The 21,415-nt window shown below is 38.7% G+C and overlaps 1 protein-coding gene across 3 annotated transcripts in view; it reads right to left on the bottom strand.

Moving 5' to 3' along the window:
- Nucleotides 1-2,054: 2,054 nt before the first annotated feature.
- The window catches only part of TGFB2 (transforming growth factor, beta 2), a 103,957-nt gene continuing 84,596 nt past the window's right edge, over nucleotides 2,055-21,415 (bottom strand). For 2 of the 3 annotated variants that reach the window (XM_011929441.1, XM_011929443.1), the window contains 5 exons: nucleotides 20,253-20,385; nucleotides 20,019-20,129; nucleotides 18,317-18,494; nucleotides 9,223-9,376; nucleotides 2,055-5,483 (listed from right to left, as the gene is read on the bottom strand). In XM_011929441.1, the coding sequence (XP_011784831.1) occupies nucleotides 5,325-5,483; nucleotides 9,223-9,376; nucleotides 18,317-18,494; nucleotides 20,019-20,129; nucleotides 20,253-20,385 (735 nt within the window). In that variant the 3' untranslated portion in view covers nucleotides 2,055-5,324. The remainder of the gene's footprint in view (nucleotides 5,484-9,222; nucleotides 9,377-18,316; nucleotides 18,495-20,018; nucleotides 20,130-20,252; nucleotides 20,386-21,415) is intronic. The other variant, XM_011929442.1, reaches the window with a different exon arrangement.

Here is a 21,415-nt window from a genome sequence, read left to right as displayed (position 1 = left end):
AATTCCTAGTCTTTTGCTTTTATGGGCCCTTTCTAAGACTTTGAATCTAATTTTGTATTTGAAATTTTGCTTCATTTTTTTTTTTTAAAGCAATCCCTCTCCCACACACATTATATGTGTTTCAGGGAGTTTACAAAGCATAGGTCTATCCACAGTCTAAAGCTTAAGTCTAAGCAAAAGGAGCACAGTTCAGCTTATTCCCAGATAGAAAAGTAATGTCATCTCAAGACTAGTGACTACAAGGAACAGTGAGTTTTTGGCTTTTTCTTTTTATTCTCCCCTAAAAATGGTAGAAAATGTTGTCACAGGTACATTAATGAAGATTTCTAAGGGCTGAAATCATTTCATACAACAGCCCATCTTGCTTAGGAGTAGGTTGTGCTGTTCCACTTAGTGGTGCTTTGCTTGTACATAACCATCAGTTTCATCAAGGGCTTTGCCAGTGGGGCTTAGGTAATATTTGTACTTTCATTACCACATTTTTCAGTCAGCACCACCTTTTATGTTGAATTCTATAGAATGTGAATATTCAACAAATTTTGACCTACAAAAACTGCATTTTCATAAGGTATGACCTAATATAGTTCAATCATATGTAAATTACAAAAACAAAGACTGGTAATACTATAGATAACGGGAATCATGTAGTTATTGTTTGTAAACAGAGCTGCTTTCAAATTCTTCGCCAGAGGTGTCTACTAGAAACACAAGAATACAAGACGTAAATGTGAGCCACATATGTAATTTTAAATTTCTGGTAACTGTATTAAATAAGTGAAAAAAAAAGCAGATAAAACTAATAATATACTTTATTTAATCCCACATATTCAAAATAGTATTATTTAGACATGTAATCAATATAGAAATCAATATAAAAATACAAAAAAATTACATTCTTTTTTGTACTAAGTCTTCAAAATGTGGTGTATATTTTACAAATCTGTCATATCTCAATTCACATTAGCTATGTTTCAATTGCTCAATGGCCACATGTGGCTAGTGGCTAATATAACAGACAATGAAGTTCTGGACCCTTCACTAACAAACTGAGTGGTCTTGGACAAGTAATTTAAGCATTCTGAGTCTGCTCACTTCCCTTTAAAATGGAGTCATTTTTTTTTAAAAAAACTACATCCTAGGATTAAATATGAGATTAAATAAATTAAAAGAGAGCAGTGTCTGGTAGATACTTAGAATACTATAGTTATCAATACTGCATTATCATGTTAGGGAGTAGGTCATTAAACTAGCCACTGTTCTCTTTTACTTTGAATTTTAGTTGGTGGACTTCAGCAAAGCTTAAAATGAACATTTTCCCTGTAAATAACTTCTGTCAGTCCTGTAACCAAAAGGTTAACATATAGAGTTATAGAATATTCTCAGGAATTACTGATGTCCTGATCAATTTATGAGATAAGGGTCTGGAGATTTTACACATTTAGTATCAAGGTGGAGAAATATGAGCCCAGGTTATAGTCTGGAGGTTAAAAGTTCATTACAAGATTGCCAAGAAACCAAAAACAGAACAGTCTTGGAAATATTGTAAGCCTGCCTGCCATTTATTCAGCCAATTACAGAAAAAATCACTAAGCAAGGAAACTTTTCGCGTGTCCATTCACTTAACAACGACAAGGGCACTAAAACACACAGACAAAATGCTATAGAGCAAGTATTCTCATCTTCATTTTAAAGCTAAATAGAGACCCAGAGTTGCTGACAAATTTGCCAAAGTTTGTAAGGCTGTTAGGTGGCTCTTTTCATCGCTCTGATTCTATGATACCTTCTATTCTTACTTATCAATTAAATATAATGTTGCAGCGATAGGTCTGGGACTAGCCAGGCTGCACAGAAGCATGAATGAATGAGTTGGGTGACAAACTTCCTCTCTCTATGAATTTACTATGAAAGATCAAACACAGATGAGATTGCAGACAAGGAAACCATTTTCTCTTCTCCCTCAATACTCGAATTGATGGTTTGTTTCTAGATGGTGTTTAGACAACATAACAGGCACACATTAGTTCTTTCACTAGACAAAAAGCAAGACAACCAGATTGAGTCACAATTACTATTTTTATTAGTCCTGTTTATTAAGAGATTGGCAACTCATTTGAGGAGTCTGGTCTTGTAGGTAACAGCCAAAAAACTTGGAGGAAATAGGGTGGGATTTTTTGTTTGTGGTACAGTGGTACCAGTGAAACTGACAGGCGAGTAGCTGATCCCAAACAACCAACCCCAAAGAGCACGTGGCTCTTGTTATATCTGGCTGGCTCAGCAACTATCCAAGTTATGGGGCTACAGGGGATACTGTCTAGACCAATTCTTTTGGCCCTGGCGTTGGCAGAACATAGAACCAGAAAGCCAAAGCATGGTGCAAACATCTCTCTGCATTTTTTCTGGTCAGCAGTCAAGCTGGATGGAAACTAAATCTCAAACAATTACCAAATACCAATAAATAAAGGAATAAAAAGACTGCACAGGGATTTCTTCCATCCTTGATGAATATGGCCTGACTCTTGTGCTTTAAAGCATGACTTCTGAAGTGACTATCCTTAAGAGAGAAAGCAGAGGGCAATGTGAAAGGTGGTATGACTTTTCCAGCTTCAGACAGTCTCACTGCGTCACAGGTGTTTTCCAGACTTGATGATGGTACTGATAGGAAAAAGACATCCATGTATCATCGAAATAATTTATTTACCACTAGAGCACCACAAAAACAGACATACATCGTGTTAAAATACAGCGTAATTGGTCATCAAAATACAAAACAGCTAATCTTATATTCCATTTTTTAACCATGCCAACGATCAAATTGTACTGCTGATTAACACAAAAATAATTGCTGCCCACTTGCATACTAGCACTTCCCCCCTTCCTTCCCACCTCCACCCCCCTCCCATGGCAATATTTACTTATGGGAAATAAAGACCTTATAGAAACCCCAAATTAAAAAAAAAAAAAAGATTCAAGAGATCTTAAAATAGAGCATTTAAAATATTATCAGTGCATTCATGAGGAAAGACAAAATAATACAAAACAAAATGTCATCCTATCTGAGAGGAAAATACCTGCAGAAATAAAAGTGATTTACACATAATTAATAGAAAAGTGGAAGACAAAAAAAAATAATCAACACACACTCAAATCTGGGATTGGGTTACATCCAACACAAGGGCTGTTTACTATTATGGCATCCCGTCTCTTGCTTTTCCAGTTTTCAAACTTGCAAATCCAATTCTTTACTTTAATTAATGGTCAGGAAATTCCAAAAAAGAAGTAGACCATATCAAACAATTTCACTTTGGATTCCCGCCTCCTTATGCTGTTCTTTAGGTGAAACTGCAAATATTCCATTGCTTTACCTATTAATTTTTATTGTAAAGCTAAATAAGTGACAAGTGACAAACTGACATATTCTATAAACCCCAACATGAGGATACCTCTTCTGCAATGATGTGGCAAATTATTTATTAAAGCGAGGTAAACTTTAGCCTCAGATATAGATAAGTCTCACTCAGAGGAAAGAAAGAATTTTTTGATCATAGGAAAAATCGGCTTGTGCCTTTTCACCTTCAAAGAACATTTATAAAAACCTTAACTTCAGTGAAATACACAAAATGACTTATGCTAACCTGGACTTTTTCCCCGTTTGAAAAATCGACTAAAATGTGTATCTTTCCATTTCCCCCTGAATATTAAAAGCCTGACTAAAGAAAAAGAGGTTTCCTATGAAGTGTCCACTTTGTAATAACAATAGGATTTTATGAAAATATTGATTAAACCAAGGTAGAGAAACTTTTCTTAACTCAATCAAGATTCTGAGTTTTAGTTAGAACCTTAAATCCTTGCTAAAACTAAAACATTTTACCTCAATTTTCTATGTATCTGTAACATTACTCCTTTTCCTAACATAAAAGTTTGTTAATGTCTGACTTGGTTAGTAATGATGCTTGGAAGATGAAGGAAGACCACTGAACTCGAACCCATCTTTTTTGTAAAATAAAAAAAAAGGACAAGTAGAGCCAGGTAGCTTATGTCATAATAATGAACAAAACACAAAGCACAAGTAGGGCAAATGTTATAAAAAATGCATCTGTAGTGCAAGTCAAAATATAGGGGCTTTACTCAAAAGTACTGGCCAGCTTAAAGAAACATACATTTGTGAGTGATCATTAAAAAGAGCCCAAATTTAAGTCAATCTAAATCGTAGTTGACATTATTACAGAATATAAAAAATATGGTAAAAATTTACACATTACACATAAAGTAGTTAATGTTTTGATTTAATAGTTTGCAAAAGAGATCCGCAGATGTGTTTTCAATTATGCTGGCTTCTATATCCATCTATTTTAATAATATAGGTATGGTTACATATACCAAAACAAAGGAAAAAACCTATAGCATAGCTATACAGCAATATTTTAAGGTCTGAAGTTTGACCAGTACATGTCAAAACATTTCAACATTTCACTGGTTTACTAAACTGACAAAGAACCATTTGCAATTAAAAAGAAAAAAAAAAATCTTACAGACTTATTCTGACTGAAAGTTTCTTTTATTAACAGGCTTTTTAGTTTTTGGACCTTACAAGAAGCTTCCTTAGGCAGCTGGTACATAACATGTGTTTTCAGGGTCTTTATCTTAATGCAGACTTTCTCGGTCATGTAATAACTCACTTGGGTTTTCATCCCATTAATATGACCTCTTTTTTTCTGGCTCGTTTGAGTTCAAGTTCCTTAAGCCATCCATGAGTTTCTGGCAAAGTATTTGGTCTCCACTTTATACACCTGTTTTATTTTCCAAGGGCAATGAAACGTTCATTATATAGTAACACACAATAAATAACTCACTGTTAACTCTAAGAGTAAGAATGGGAAGGGTGCCTATTGCATAGCAATACAGAAAAATCAAGTGAGGCGTGGGATAGGAACGGTACGTACAGCAACTCCACTTAATGGGATTTTCCTGTTTTTTTTGTTGTTGTTTTGTTGTTGTTGTTGTCGTTGTTCACATAATTAACACTAATAAATTCTTCCAGTGTTTATTTTTTCTTTAAAAAAAAATTTGCTTCTTGTCTCTCTCACTTACAAAGTAGGTGAAATGTAGAATAAGGCCTTCAACTTTTTTTGTGTCAGATGCCAGTTTTAACAAACAGAACACAAAATTCCTAAGTGTCTGAACTAGTACCGCCTTTTCAAAATTTTTTTTTTACACTGACGAACCAAGGCTCTCTTACGTTTTCTTGTTACAAGCATCATCATTGTTGTCGTCATCATCATTATCATTATCATTGTAATTTTGGTCTTGCCACTTTTCCAAGAAGTTTAGCTGCATTTGCAAGACTTTACAATCATATTAGAAAGCTGTTCAATCTTGGGTGTTTTGCCAATGTAGTAGAGAATGGTTAGAGGTTCTAAATCTTGGGACACGCAGCAAGGAGAAGCAGATGCTTCTGGATTTATGGTATTATATAAGCTCAGGACCTGAAAGGACACAGGAGAGGAGAGACATCATAGGGAAAGATGGAAAATGAACACAATTAGTTTTTAAAAAACAATTCTGCATTGTTATCAGTCACAGCACTGAGTAGGCAATTTGAATTATTTTCTGTTGCTAATTTCCTAAATTACAGTCAAACTGGTATGTGACCTTAGCAATCATCAAAGTAATTATTTTCCCACATAGAACTTGTTTTTTACACATCTTAAGCAAATGATTCTGTAAGAGCCAGATTGGAAAAAACTGCTCATTCAACAGATTTTCCCAGTTTTCCCAATAAGTCTTTCCTCTGATCAGTGCTTGGCTGCACATACTTCCTGGGTCCCCACAAAACTTGATCCTTGTAGCATTTGGTCTTTTTTCTACACTACTCTGTAAATGAAGTTGTTTCTTGAGTATACGTTTCAATTCCATCTAGATTAAGAGCTCACTTCAGGTCAGGAACTCTATAGACTCTGCTTTTATCTTCTAGCCCCAGTAAGTCTTCTCTGGACAAAAAGAGATTCATGTACTAAGTGAAGAAATGAATACATGAATAAGTAGAAGAATAAAAAGTTTTATCAAAGCTCTCATAAGAGCTTTAATCTACCCTTGGGTGGAGAAAAAGACACCTGTAAGCAACGTGAAACCTTTCTACAGACCGGGCACAGTGGCTCACACCTGTAATCCCAACACTTTGAAGAATCGCTTGAGTCTAGGAGTTCAGGACTAGCTTGGACAACACACCTAGACCTTGTTTCTTTAAATAAATAAATAAGGAAGGAAGGAAATGAAATCTTACTATGTTAAGTGTCTCCTCAGGCCAATTTAAGGTATCCTCAATTTTCATTAAAAAAAAAAAAGTCTTTTTATTTACCATTGCTTCATAGACACAATGATGCTAGAAATGACATAAAAGTGATCTCTAAGATCTCCTATGAGAAAGAATTATTCACTTTCTTACATTTTGCTTAAAACGATCATAATCATAATCACAATCATAATCAACCCTCCATTAACTTTCTATGTGGTAAATAGTAGTTGCTGAGTTGGAGGAGTTAATGGCAAGTCTGAAAACAGGATGAAGAGACGGTTCTATAATTAGACTTATACCTTTAACCCCATTCTGTATCAGAGGGGTGTGCGACTTTTACCAATGGAAGTATGTAGGTTCCCCACTGATGATACAGAGACATTTCCAAGGATGCCATTAATGTGTTAGTCAAACAGCAAGTGACCTTTTCCTCGAGATTCACTGCAATTTTTTCAGCCTAAGACAGAAGATCTGTTCAGCACAGCAACACTGACTACTTTATTAAGCTACCTCTGGCTTCTTGGGTAACTGTCCAAACCACATATTTGTGACCATGATAGTTATTCTTCCTCTCTCCTTGAAAAACAAGCGTGGTCTCAGCCTTCACACACTCCCTCTGTGTATCAGAGAGGAGAATTATGTTTCTACTTGGCAACAGGGCCTTGCCCACATTACAGCTACTGCTGCTGCAGCCCAGAGGAGGCAGCCTGGCCAGAGAGCTCAGACAAAGGGACAGGCATGAGCAAGCTTCCCTCACATGGCCAAGCACACGGTCGCCCCCGAGTGCCAAAGTCTACAGGGGAGTTGCGAAAACAGCTGAAGGAAGGGGAGCCATATTTGTCAATTTAAATTCCAGCATATGCAGGTATTTATAAATAAATATACTTTATGCTCCATGAACACATGATTTTTCATATGAACTAAAGAGGAATTTTTATAATACAGATTGTCTAAAATAATTGATAACACCCAAACTCATGAATTCAGCTGAATGTAGTATGTGATCTTTCTGGCAACTGATCCATTTTCCTACCCTGCAGTGAAGGCAATTTTTCTAATACCTCTTTAATAGGGAGATTTACAGAGGCATAAAGAGGAGAATAGAAACCCTAACGTTTAACCATATTTTAGGAATTAAACCCAGTAAGACAGGGCAAACAGAGGCCTGGTTATAAAACAAGGAGGCCTACATGTCAAGCCTTGGTTTGTCACTAATTTTCTCTTTGGTCTTGGGTATCATCTAGACTACATGATCTAGACCTCAATTTCTTTTTTTTTTTTTTTTTTTTTTTTTTTTTTTGAGACAGGGTCTTACTCTGTCACCCAAGCTGGAGTGCAGTGGCACAATCTCGGCTCACTGCAACCCCTGCCTCCCGGGTTCAAGCAATTATCTGCCTAAATCTCCCAAGTAGCTGGGATTGCAGGCACCTGCCACCATGCCTGGCTAATTTTTTTGTATTTTTAGGAGAGATGGGGTTTCACCATCTTGACCAGGCTGGTCTTGAACTCCTGACCTCGTGATCCACCTGTCTTGGCCTCCCAAAGTGCTGGGATTACAGGCATGAGTCACCGTGCCTGGCCCCTAATTTATTCAAGAAAATGAAAGAGTTGGATATGTCTTTTCTATCTCTAAAATACTGATGAGCCATCAGGAGGAAGCATGTGAACAAATATCATTATTACATAGAAAAACTCTTCTCTAATCTTGCTGGAAACCCATACCATCCAATCTGGGAATTACCTTCTGAATTAACTCTATCTTCACTGAAACAACTTGATAAAATACTCAGATTCTCATTTACTTTGTGTTACATTTTTAAAAAGTAGAGAAACTAATTTTCAAGTCATTTTTACATATATCATCTTTTGTACTTCATATCAACTCTTGCGTTTGGCATTATTATTTTAAAGATAACTTTTAATACAGACATTCCTTCTTACTGACAAGAAACTGAGGTTTAGAGATGTTAAACTACATTCTAACTGTCATACATTATTAAATTGCTAGTGTGTTTACTAATAATCACACACTCACTGGCATTAACTGAAATCCCCAGTGTTATTTCTAATATAACAGTCCCTGATGGAGATGACAGCAGATTTTTTTTTAGACGGAGACCTGGGTCCTGTCACACTTTATCTATAAATGATTCTATGTGACATATTGATTCTAAAACGGGTGTGCTTTTTTTTGGCTACTTATGCTTACAGCTGTTAAAAATATAAAACTCATGGAGGCAGAGAGTCGAATGATGGTTACCAGAGGCTGGGAACAGGGTAAGAGTGAAGAGAAGTTGATTAATAGATACCAAAATACAGTTAGATAGAAGGAACAAATTCTAATGTTTTATAGCACAGTAGGGTTACTATAGTTAACGATAATTTATTGTATATTTTTAAATAACTAGAAGAGATGATCTGGAATGTTCCCCAAATGAGGAAATGATAAATTTTTGAGGTGATGGATATCTTAATTACCCCGATTTCATCGTTACACATTGTATACATGTATCAAAATATCACATGTACCTCATTAATATATGCAAGTATGTATGAATAAAAATTACTTTTGAAAAAAGAATATAAAATAAAGAAAAAATTAAACAAAACTTCCCTCCAGTTGTTTATAACTGGGCAGGTGAGACCTGTGGTTTGAAACTGATCAGTGTCACTTTCTGATTTCATCTGCAGCCTACATTCTTCCTCTTCATCTATTAGGGGAGTGCGAAAGTAATCGCGGTTTTTGCCATTGAAAGTAATGGCAAAAACCGCGATTACTTTTGCACCAACCTAATAAAAGAATTTCTCCAGTACCCATACATGTGTGATGGTAAAAGGGCACCAAGTTAATTACAACTCATTTGGAAATACTATCAGTAGGTGCACATGGTAACCCAAGAACAGAGACAACAAGTAAGCTGAACACTCACCCTGCTGTGCTGAGTGTCTGAACTCCATAAATACGGGCATGCTCCAGCACAGAAGTTGGCATTGTACCCTTTGGGTTCGTGTATCCATTTCCACCCTAGATCCCTCTTGAAATCAATGTAAAGTGGACGTAGGCAGCAATTATCCTGCACATTTCTGTTAAAAAAAAAAAAAAAAGCAATGGAGATTTTAAAGCTGATTCACCACCCTCACTCTACCACCACCTCACCCCAAACCAGAAAAATGACTCATTCATTTATTCAGCAAACATCTAATGAGCAAATACCATGGGCCAGGTGTTTTTTCTTTATTTGTTTTTTTGAGACAGAGTCTCGCTCTGTCGCCCAGGCTAGAGTGCAATGGCATGATCGCGGCTCACTGCAACCTCTGCCTCCCGGGTTCACGCCATTCTCCTGCCTCAGCCTCCCAAGTAGCTGGGACTACAGATGCCCGCCACCACGCCCGGCTGAGTTTTCATATTTTTCGTAGAGACAGGGTTTCACTGTGTTAGTCAGGATGATCTCGATCTCCTGACCTCGTGATCCGCCCACCTCAGCCTCCCAAAGTGCTGGGATTACAGACGTGAGCCACCGTGCCCGGCCCATGGGCCAGGTTTAAACGGCTTTACTGTAATCTTAAGTGACTTTCATGATACGGTGTTGTGTGTGGTGATCTGCTGGACTACTTGCCCTTATGAGTTCTATACCCTGACTTCCTTGTCTGTGACCTGGAAAATCATACCTTTACCTTCAAGTGACCAGATATAATCAGGGAGTGGCTGGGCATGATGAAGCCCTTTCCAATCAACACTGGGCAGTTCTACCATCCAGCCTCTATTGCCCTTTCAAATACAAAATGAAAGGAGTACAATAGCAATTTTCAAAGAACCGTCTAAGGCATTTTCCTTTGAGAATCGATCCTTTATTTCACCACATGTTCCCCAATCTAGGAATGAACCAGAGATCAAGAAACATGGAGTCTTGCTGAGGGCAACCACTGGATCTGGCAACCAAAAAGTGCCACTTTACTCCTGGCATCTGACATTTTGAGCCCTTCATCAGTGAGGACCCTTCCCTGTCCTGTACCTCTCAAAATAAGGAAAGAGCCCTCCTCTTATGGAGACCGCATAAGAACATTCACATTCTCCCTCCATGCACTCATGTGGGAATGGGAAATAAATTTTTCTTGCTTCTCTCACATGCTGTTGCTAAAGGTGTGACACATGGCATTCTTCAGCTGTCTCATCTCTGTTACTATGACAGAAGTGTGACTATGAGCACTCGAACTTGGTGAGGGTGAAGGCATCATACAGATGGTGAGTTTTTCTTGATTAAGGAGTTGACATCACGCACCTCCAATAAGCTTTTATTTGTTCTGAGCGGCAGAGAGCTTTTTTTCTTCTTCAGTGCCAAGGAACTTCAGAGGAATGTTGGGGAAAAAATTCAGGGGGCTAGTTTTCTCCCTTCACATTTGGTTCACTGCTAAAGACCTGATGAATATAAGCCTCTGGGAAGAATGGTGGTATGAGATACAGGAGCTGTACTGCACTCTATCTGGCCTTAGCAATGAGTTCCACTCGGGTCAATACACGGTAGAAGAAAGGGCAAAGGCAGTGTAAGAGTTAACAGATGCAATTACTTGATTTTATTTTTATTTCCTTTACCTAAAGCAATAGGCCGCATCCAAAGCACGCTTCTTCCGCCGGTTGGTCTGTTGTGACTCAAGTCTGTAGGAGGGCAATAACATTAGCAGGAGATGTGGGGTCTTCCCACTGTTTTTTTTCCTAGTGGACTTTATAGTTTTCTGATCACCACTGGTATATGTGGAGGTGCCATCAATACCTTGAAAAAATGCATTTGGGTAATAAACATTTAGCTTCACCTTCATCAAATATAATCAGCCATATTTTTTTCCTTTGTATATTGTCACAAATAGCAGTGATGACCACCAAAGCAGCATCAGCTGGCAACAGTCATTCCCCATGGAAATAGATATGGCACAGCAGGACTTCGACTAACCCATGTGACAATTAACACTTCTAAATGGGGCTCTTGTCAGAAGGCAGTTCAGTGTCAAAGCCAAGGCTGTTGGTTATGAAAGTCACTATAGAAGCAGTCTTTGACCTATAGTCCAAGGGCAATCTAGGCAGTTTATTTTAGTCAATCCTCAGTTTAGGCAGTGTTCAACTCCTCAACAACTGAACACATGGCAATAGAACATGCCTTGTCACCCGCTGGTTAACACTCTTCCTAAGACTACTAAACTCAAAAGACTTTCCTAATGAACATAAACTGAGACTTAACTGAATTGGAGTGAATTAGGTTCAAGTGAAACAGAAGTCACCCTTACCTAATGCTATTTTGGGAAGCTGTGAAGAAAGGGCTTTTTCATTTATTTTATGGCATCCTCAACACTTTCCTGATTCCATCTAAGATTTAGAAACATGAGTTCCCCAAAGCATGCTCAAGAGACTGCCAGTTTAAGCATTTAATCTCCACACTCCAGAGAATCATGACTAGGTTAGAGACTGAAATAAATCTCTAGACCTCTGGGAGTATTTTTCCATGAGCGAGCACTGCTGTAGTCTTCTAAAAGTGGATGGAGGTCCTGGGTGATGTTAGGAGGGCAGGGAAATCAATTCTCTGGCCTGGCATTGTGGGCAGATGCTGCATTGGCACATGGGCACAGATTTCCTCTCACCTCTCATCATCCAACAACTCATCATCTAATACATGAAGTGACTTGAACCCTTGGTATCTCCTCACTCTCCATGACTTTTGTCCAACTTACTTAAAGGTGAGCATGGGGAAAGCCAAAACCTTTTTATATGTTTATGAACTAATATAAAATTCTGATAAGGAACCCACTTGAAATATTGGGTATGGGCTAGAAAAGTCGGAATATTCTTATACATGGAAGGTTAGTTATGGGAGCTGTAGCATGAGGAGACTCCTTTCTTCTGTGAAATATGGTTGTCAGTTCCTGACATTTGGCTTGGGGGATTATCGTTGAATTTTCTTAAATACATTCTATCTTTCTCTATAATATCAGTAGAGATGGAAAGTTGATTTGCTACAATGAAGAACAAAGGTCTTAACTTACTACCGGAGGGTTAATGAGTTAATAATCAGTTATTATTGACCAAGTCATCACTGGGCATTGAGAATTATAAACGGGGAACCTATCCCGTTCTTCCAATCCTTTCTCCCTTCACATACGTATATCCAACCATATCGTTGTCCAAATGAATGAAATTCCCCAGGCCTCACCAGTCTCATTTTCACATGCAAACTGATTTTATCCCCCATGAGATTATCAGTATAGACTCTTCCCTCCCCCATCTCATAGGACCAAGTTTTGGTTACCTGCAAATCTTGCTTCTAGTTCTTCGCTTTTATTTGGGATGATGTAATTATTAGATGGTACAAAAGTGCAGCAGGGACAGTGTAAGCTTATTTTAAATCCCAGGTTCCTGTCTGGAAAACATTAAGTCAAGGAGGTCATTTTTATGTGTGTCTATACCCTTAAATCTGCAATCAATTTAAAGTAACTTAGGGATACCAAACATATTGGGAGGAAAAGAGAGAGTGGCCTGTAACCTTTATGGTGAAGCCATTCATGAACAGCATCAGTTACATCGAAGGAAAGCCATTCGCCTTCTGCTCTTGTTTTCACAACTTTGCTGTCGATGTAGCGCTGGGTTGGAGATGTTAAGTCTTTGGACTTGAGAATCTAGAGGGAAAAAGAGCAAGAGAAAAGGCTGAGTTGGCATTCTGACAGCATGACTAAACCAAAACTATTAACAGTGTTCTAATTCATTATCTAAATTTAGCTCTACTATAGTATAGCCATGTATTGTCATCTCAATAGCATGGTCACATGCATAAAAACATAACACCAGGCTATTTGCCATGAAAAATAGAACTTCTAAATCAGCTGCATGTTATGATAAAGGTGACAGGAACCATAAAGCCAAGTGTCTTAAAGAAAGTGACAGTAATTATTTTACTTTGCTGACATAAGCTTTGCAAGGTTTCAGCCATAAATTCTATGCTATTAAGTTAATGGTTTTCTTGTTCTGCTTCCCTACTTATTTAATTTGGGGAGCTGGGGTACAGGAAGGGACAAGAGGAGAAGTCCAGTTCAGAGGACCCAGACTCACTCTCAAAGGCCCTGAATTATAAATCTCTTTCTAATAAAGAAAGAACGTTCCTAACCTTGGTTTCTGAATCCGTTGCCATTAAAATATGTGTCATGCCTCAGCTTTTGAGGTAAGTCCCTGGCTGGGATGTTTTACTCTTAATGTGACTTGTTATGATTTATAAAGATATTCCATCTCCTGTAGACTCAGAATGAATCTAAGCAGAAGTTGTTTAGTATTCTGCATAGATGAATGTCTAAAAGCAAATCAGCCTAAACACTGAGACTTTAGAAAAATGTATTTATCTCAGGCTGTGTGAGGTGGCTCACTGTAATCCCAGCACTTTAGGAGGCTGAGTTGGATGGATCAGTTGAGGTCAGGAGTTCAAGACCAGCCTGGCCAACATGATAAAACCCTGTCCCTACTAAACACAGAAATCAGCAAGGCATGGTGGCGAGTGCCTGTAATCCCAGCTACTCGGGAGGCTTAGGCAGAAGAATCACTTGAACCCAGGAGATGGAGGTTGCAGTGAGCTGAGGTGGCACCACTGTGCTCCAGCCTGGGGGACAGAGTGAGATTCCCTCTCAAAAAAAAAAAAGCAAAAAAAAAAGAAAAGAAAAAGTGTTTTTTTTTTTTTTTGAGACAGAGTCTCGCTCTGTCGCCCAGGCTAGAGTGCAGTGGTGCGATCTCGGCTCACTGCAAGCTCCACCTCCCGGGTTCACACCATCCTTCTGCCTCAGCCTCCAGAGTAGCTGAGACTACAGGCGCCTGCCACCACGCCCGGCTAATTTTTTGTATTTTTAGTAGAGATGGGGTTTCACCATGTTAGATAGGATGGTCTCGATCTCCTGACCTTGTGATCTGCCCGCCTAGGCCTCCCAAAGTGCTGGGATTACAGGTGTGAGCCACAGCACCTGGCCAAAAAAAAGAAAAAGTTAAAATTTTGAGAAAGGTGTATTTATCTCAAATGAGTAAAGTGCAACTGCAGTATGTTCCTAGGTTTCGACAGGAAATGAATATTTTAGGTGGTTTTTTTAAAATTCTATTTTTGAAATGATAGTGTTTTAGGAACTAAATCATGATTCTAAGTCTACTAGAGCTATAGTAAATCCCTACTGAAACCCTGTATTGTGCCTTTCCTCAGTACTTAGGGGTTCAAGCTCTCTCATTTTTGTACTACTCTTTCTGATTTTTGTACTACTCTAACTGTTTTGTGGTCATTCCATACCAACGGGCTTGGTCTCTCCAGTAAGTTCATAAAACCTCCCAGGTCAGGGATCATGTCTTCAATTTGATGTCATTTCGAACCATAATACTCAACTGAATCAATGTCTATTAAATGTTTATTTCAGTATCTAGAAGATTTATTAACTCTCCTTTAATCCTAATAAAACAAAAATGCATCATTTTCCCACTGATTTGAAAATGCACTTTCCTTCCATGTGTTTACATGATTTGTTTCAGGTACTTTGGCAACAAATGCTTCCTGAAATACTTGTCATAATGGTAGACTTTTTTTCTGGATTAAGTAAGTATAGTAAAGGAAGGAGATTCATACAATTAGACCCTTGGGTGCCCTCATGAATTTTACACAAGTCCTATTCTACAGACCTGCCCCTGTGGTCCAAAAATTCCACTAAAAGAAGAGAATGTGGAGGCAATAATGACTCTATGATAGGCAAGAAATGCTCTTTGTGAATTAAAGAAAGCAGATAAACATGACTTGAGGGCTGGGTACACTACTCTCTGAGCTTGGCACACATTATTTTATTTTATTTAATTCTCAAAATATTCCTGTAGGGTAGATTAAGGAAACAAATTCAAGGAAGTTAACTTGCCCAATGCCTCCCAGTGAACAAGTGTGAAGAGAGGATTCAACTCAATCCTGAGTCATTTTCCCACTTCAGTGCTGGATTTTTAAAGACCAAACAAGTTATCTAGTCAAGAAAACATTCAATGATAGAGGCAAAGATTTTTAAATAAGATTAAAATGAATGTTGGTACAAGATGAAAATATAAGATGGTGGAATGTATACACAATGAATGTTGGCAAAAAGCTATAGCTTTAAAGATACAGTTTAATAGCAATCCATCCCTTGGGAATCAAATCTTGCCTTGAGAATACTCCCAGTTGGGAAAATAAAACATCACTTATCTAATTCTGAATAAGTGGTATAATTAACCTACTATGGAATAGCAATGATAAAAACAATGGTTGAGAAGAAGTTTTCAGGCATTTTGATCTGCCTCACTGACTAAAACCTGGTAACATTCACAGAACTCATCGTTCTGTCTTTAAATTCTTCCTGTAGCTAATCTGCAACAATGCATTTTTACATAATGCTTTGCATATTTCTGTACTGCTAATTAGCACAGTGTATATCTTATTCCTATAGCTCACACTTAGACATACTACCTAGAACTAAACATTGTCTCCATTGCTGAATTAATTACTTATGATACACATGTCAAATGTGTATGACATTGTATATATGTGTGTGTGTATATATATGCCTATATATATGTCTAGTGTCACTAAAGACACAGCATTTTTTAAAATTATGACCATATCGACCAAATAAGCAGAAAAGACACATAATGCCAAATCTATAGAAATCTTTCACCTTACAGAAAAGGAGTACATTTAGATTATCTTGCCTGGAAAGAGTCCAAAGAGCAGCAAAGAGACTCTGAAGCTTTTTCTCTTTTAAATCTCACTAGGAGACTTATGATAAGGGCTTCCTCAACCACCGAGCACTGGTAGGCTCAGACAATGGACAACTTCATCCCCTCACTTGAGTGAAAGGTCCTCTGGATCTTTTTCACTAGCTCCAGATTCAAGAACAGGCCACATATGAAGCACCCATGAAATACAGTTAGTTAGCCACATAATTCTCAAACATAGTGGCGACTTTTGTCTGGTGGATTTGTTGTCTTGAATTTCATGGCCAAAGAGTTCTTAACCCACTTGCTGCATGTTAACTCCATTCTTCTTATCCAGTCCTTAGTGGAAACAGGAAACAGCTGCTTTCCATCACTCAGAGAATATCCCTCATATTCTTGGAGACTATGATTAAGTCCCCCTCAGCGTGCTTGCTTGCTTTCTCTAAATTAAATAAACTCAGTTCCTTTAGACCATATTTAGAGGGGTAATTTCCCAAACCTTTAATCATTTGGGTTGCTAACAAGGATGAATGATGCTATATAAAATTATTCCTCCTACAGCTTCATGATTTTGCTTCAGAACTGTCTAGAAAACCCTCTAATCACATCGTAAAGTCTTGAATCTTAACTTGAAAGGTATCTTCTTCCTAAGAATAGGCACGACCTCACTGGCCTCTGTTTATCTCCCATTTATCACCCACACTAAATTGAACTGTAAGAGAAGAAGGCATGGAAAATCAACCTGCTGCTTACATTCAAAAGTTTATACAAGAAGTGACCAGATCAGTCAACTTCCCATTCTATTTTAGCCTTTGCTGTCTGTCTTTCTCCGGTCTCTGAACAAGAGTATTGAATGTTAGCAGTTGTGGATATGTAGCTGTTAATTGTTTTTCTAGATTCATGAGTCATTTGCTTCTAAATTTCTTCATACTTTTTTTTTTTTTTTTTTTGAGACAGGGTCTCACTCTGTCACCCAGCTAGAGTGCAATGGCATGATCGCGGCTCACTGCAACCTCTGCCTCCCGGGTTCACGCCATTCTCCTGCCTCAGCCTCCCAAGTAGCTGGGACTACAGATGCCCGCCACCACGCCCGGCTGAGTTTTCATATTTTTCGTAGAGACAGGGTTTCACTGTGTTAGTCAGGATGATCTCGATCTCCTGACCTCGTGATCCGCCCACCTCAGCCTCCCAAAGTGCTGGGATTACAGACGTGAGCCACCGTGCCCGGCCCATGGGCCAGGTTTAAACGGCTTTACTGTAATCTTAAGTGACTTTCATGATACGGTGTTGTGTGTGGTGATCTGCTGGACTACTTGCCCTTATGAGTTCTATACCCTGACTTCCTTGTCTGTGACCTGGAAAATCATACCTTTACCTTCAAGTGACCAGATATAATCAGGGAGTGGCTGGGCATGATGAAGCCCTTTCCAATCAACACTGGGCAGTTCTACCATCCAGCCTCTATTGCCCTTTCAAATACAAAATGAAAGGAGTACAATAGCAATTTTCAAAGAACCGTCTAAGGCATTTTCCTTTGAGAATCGATCCTTTATTTCACCACATGTTCCCCAATCTAGGAATGAACCAGAGATCAAGAAACATGGAGTCTTGCTGAGGGCAACCACTGGATCTGGCAACCAAAAAGTGCCACTTTACTCCTGGCATCTGACATTTTGAGCCCTTCATCAGTGAGGACCCTTCCCTGTCCTGTACCTCTCAAAATAAGGAAAGAGCCCTCCTCTTATGGAGACCGCATAAGAACATTCACATTCTCCCTCCATGCACTCATGTGGGAATGGGAAATAAATTTTTCTTGCTTCTCTCACATGCTGTTGCTAAAGGTGTGACACATGGCATTCTTCAGCTGTCTCATCTCTGTTACTATGACAGAAGTGTGACTATGAGCACTCGAACTTGGTGAGGGTGAAGGCATCATACAGATGGTGAGTTTTTCTTGATTAAGGAGTTGACATCACGCACCTCCAATAAGCTTTTATTTGTTCTGAGCGGCAGAGAGCTTTTTTTCTTCTTCAGTGCCAAGGAACTTCAGAGGAATGTTGGGGAAAAAATTCAGGGGGCTAGTTTTCTCCCTTCACATTTGGTTCACTGCTAAAGACCTGATGAATATAAGCCTCTGGGAAGAATGGTGGTATGAGATACAGGAGCTGTACTGCACTCTATCTGGCCTTAGCAATGAGTTCCACTCGGGTCAATACACGGTAGAAGAAAGGGCAAAGGCAGTGTAAGAGTTAACAGATGCAATTACTTGATTTTATTTTTATTTCCTTTACCTAAAGCAATAGGCCGCATCCAAAGCACGCTTCTTCCGCCGGTTGGTCTGTTGTGACTCAAGTCTGTAGGAGGGCAATAACATTAGCAGGAGATGTGGGGTCTTCCCACTGTTTTTTTTCCTAGTGGACTTTATAGTTTTCTGATCACCACTGGTATATGTGGAGGTGCCATCAATACCTTGAAAAAATGCATTTGGGTAATAAACATTTAGCTTCACCTTCATCAAATATAATCAGCCATATTTTTTTCCTTTGTATATTGTCACAAATAGCAGTGATGACCACCAAAGCAGCATCAGCTGGCAACAGTCATTCCCCATGGAAATAGATATGGCACAGCAGGACTTCGACTAACCCATGTGACAATTAACACTTCTAAATGGGGCTCTTGTCAGAAGGCAGTTCAGTGTCAAAGCCAAGGCTGTTGGTTATGAAAGTCACTATAGAAGCAGTCTTTGACCTATAGTCCAAGGGCAATCTAGGCAGTTTATTTTAGTCAATCCTCAGTTTAGGCAGTGTTCAACTCCTCAACAACTGAACACATGGCAATAGAACATGCCTTGTCACCCGCTGGTTAACACTCTTCCTAAGACTACTAAACTCAAAAGACTTTCCTAATGAACATAAACTGAGACTTAACTGAATTGGAGTGAATTAGGTTCAAGTGAAACAGAAGTCACCCTTACCTAATGCTATTTTGGGAAGCTGTGAAGAAAGGGCTTTTTCATTTATTTTATGGCATCCTCAACACTTTCCTGATTCCATCTAAGATTTAGAAACATGAGTTCCCCAAAGCATGCTCAAGAGACTGCCAGTTTAAGCATTTAATCTCCACACTCCAGAGAATCATGACTAGGTTAGAGACTGAAATAAATCTCTAGACCTCTGGGAGTATTTTTCCATGAGCGAGCACTGCTGTAGTCTTCTAAAAGTGGATGGAGGTCCTGGGTGATGTTAGGAGGGCAGGGAAATCAATTCTCTGGCCTGGCATTGTGGGCAGATGCTGCATTGGCACATGGGCACAGATTTCCTCTCACCTCTCATCATCCAACAACTCATCATCTAATACATGAAGTGACTTGAACCCTTGGTATCTCCTCACTCTCCATGACTTTTGTCCAACTTACTTAAAGGTGAGCATGGGGAAAGCCAAAACCTTTTTATATGTTTATGAACTAATATAAAATTCTGATAAGGAACCCACTTGAAATATTGGGTATGGGCTAGAAAAGTCGGAATATTCTTATACATGGAAGGTTAGTTATGGGAGCTGTAGCATGAGGAGACTCCTTTCTTCTGTGAAATATGGTTGTCAGTTCCTGACATTTGGCTTGGGGGATTATCGTTGAATTTTCTTAAATACATTCTATCTTTCTCTATAATATCAGTAGAGATGGAAAGTTGATTTGCTACAATGAAGAACAAAGGTCTTAACTTACTACCGGAGGGTTAATGAGTTAATAATCAGTTATTATTGACCAAGTCATCACTGGGCATTGAGAATTATAAACGGGGAACCTATCCCGTTCTTCCAATCCTTTCTCCCTTCACATACGTATATCCAACCATATCGTTGTCCAAATGAATGAAATTCCCCAGGCCTCACCAGTCTCATTTTCACATGCAAACTGATTTTATCCCCCATGAGATTATCAGTATAGACTCTTCCCTCCCCCATCTCATAGGACCAAGTTTTGGTTACCTGCAAATCTTGCTTCTAGTTCTTCGCTTTTATTTGGGATGATGTAATTATTAGATGGTACAAAAGTGCAGCAGGGACAGTGTAAGCTTATTTTAAATCCCAGGTTCCTGTCTGGAAAACATTAAGTCAAGGAGGTCATTTTTATGTGTGTCTATACCCTTAAATCTGCAATCAATTTAAAGTAACTTAGGGATACCAAACATATTGGGAGGAAAAGAGAGAGTGGCCTGTAACCTTTATGGTGAAGCCATTCATGAACAGCATCAGTTACATCGAAGGAAAGCCATTCGCCTTCTGCTCTTGTTTTCACAACTTTGCTGTCGATGTAGCGCTGGGTTGGAGATGTTAAGTCTTTGGACTTGAGAATCTAGAGGGAAAAAGAGCAAGAGAAAAGGCTGAGTTGGCATTCTGACAGCATGACTAAACCAAAACTATTAACAGTGTTCTAATTCATTATCTAAATTTAGCTCTACTATAGTATAGCCATGTATTGTCATCTCAATAGCATGGTCACATGCATAAAAACATAACACCAGGCTATTTGCCATGAAAAATAGAACTTCTAAATCAGCTGCATGTTATGATAAAGGTGACAGGAACCATAAAGCCAAGTGTCTTAAAGAAAGTGACAGTAATTATTTTACTTTGCTGACATAAGCTTTGCAAGGTTTCAGCCATAAATTCTATGCTATTAAGTTAATGGTTTTCTTGTTCTGCTTCCCTACTTATTTAATTTGGGGAGCTGGGGTACAGGAAGGGACAAGAGGAGAAGTCCAGTTCAGAGGACCCAGACTCACTCTCAAAGGCCCTGAATTATAAATCTCTTTCTAATAAAGAAAGAACGTTCCTAACCTTGGTTTCTGAATCCGTTGCCATTAAAATATGTGTCATGCCTCAGCTTTTGAGGTAAGTCCCTGGCTGGGATGTTTTACTCTTAATGTGACTTGTTATGATTTATAAAGATATTCCATCTCCTGTAGACTCAGAATGAATCTAAGCAGAAGTTGTTTAGTATTCTGCATAGATGAATGTCTAAAAGCAAATCAGCCTAAACACTGAGACTTTAGAAAAATGTATTTATCTCAGGCTGTGTGAGGTGGCTCACTGTAATCCCAGCACTTTAGGAGGCTGAGTTGGATGGATCAGTTGAGGTCAGGAGTTCAAGACCAGCCTGGCCAACATGATAAAACCCTGTCCCTACTAAACACAGAAATCAGCAAGGCATGGTGGCGAGTGCCTGTAATCCCAGCTACTCGGGAGGCTTAGGCAGAAGAATCACTTGAACCCAGGAGATGGAGGTTGCAGTGAGCTGAGGTGGCACCACTGTGCTCCAGCCTGGGGGACAGAGTGAGATTCCCTCTCAAAAAAAAAAAAGCAAAAAAAAAAGAAAAGAAAAA

Source organism: Colobus angolensis, unplaced genomic scaffold (genome assembly GCF_000951035.1).
Source record: "Colobus angolensis palliatus isolate OR3802 unplaced genomic scaffold, Cang.pa_1.0 Scaffold81, whole genome shotgun sequence".
Classification (NCBI taxonomy): domain Eukaryota; kingdom Metazoa; phylum Chordata; class Mammalia; order Primates; family Cercopithecidae; genus Colobus; species Colobus angolensis.
Note: the sequence above shows the minus strand (reverse complement) of the source record. Positions and strands in the feature narration are given on the sequence as shown.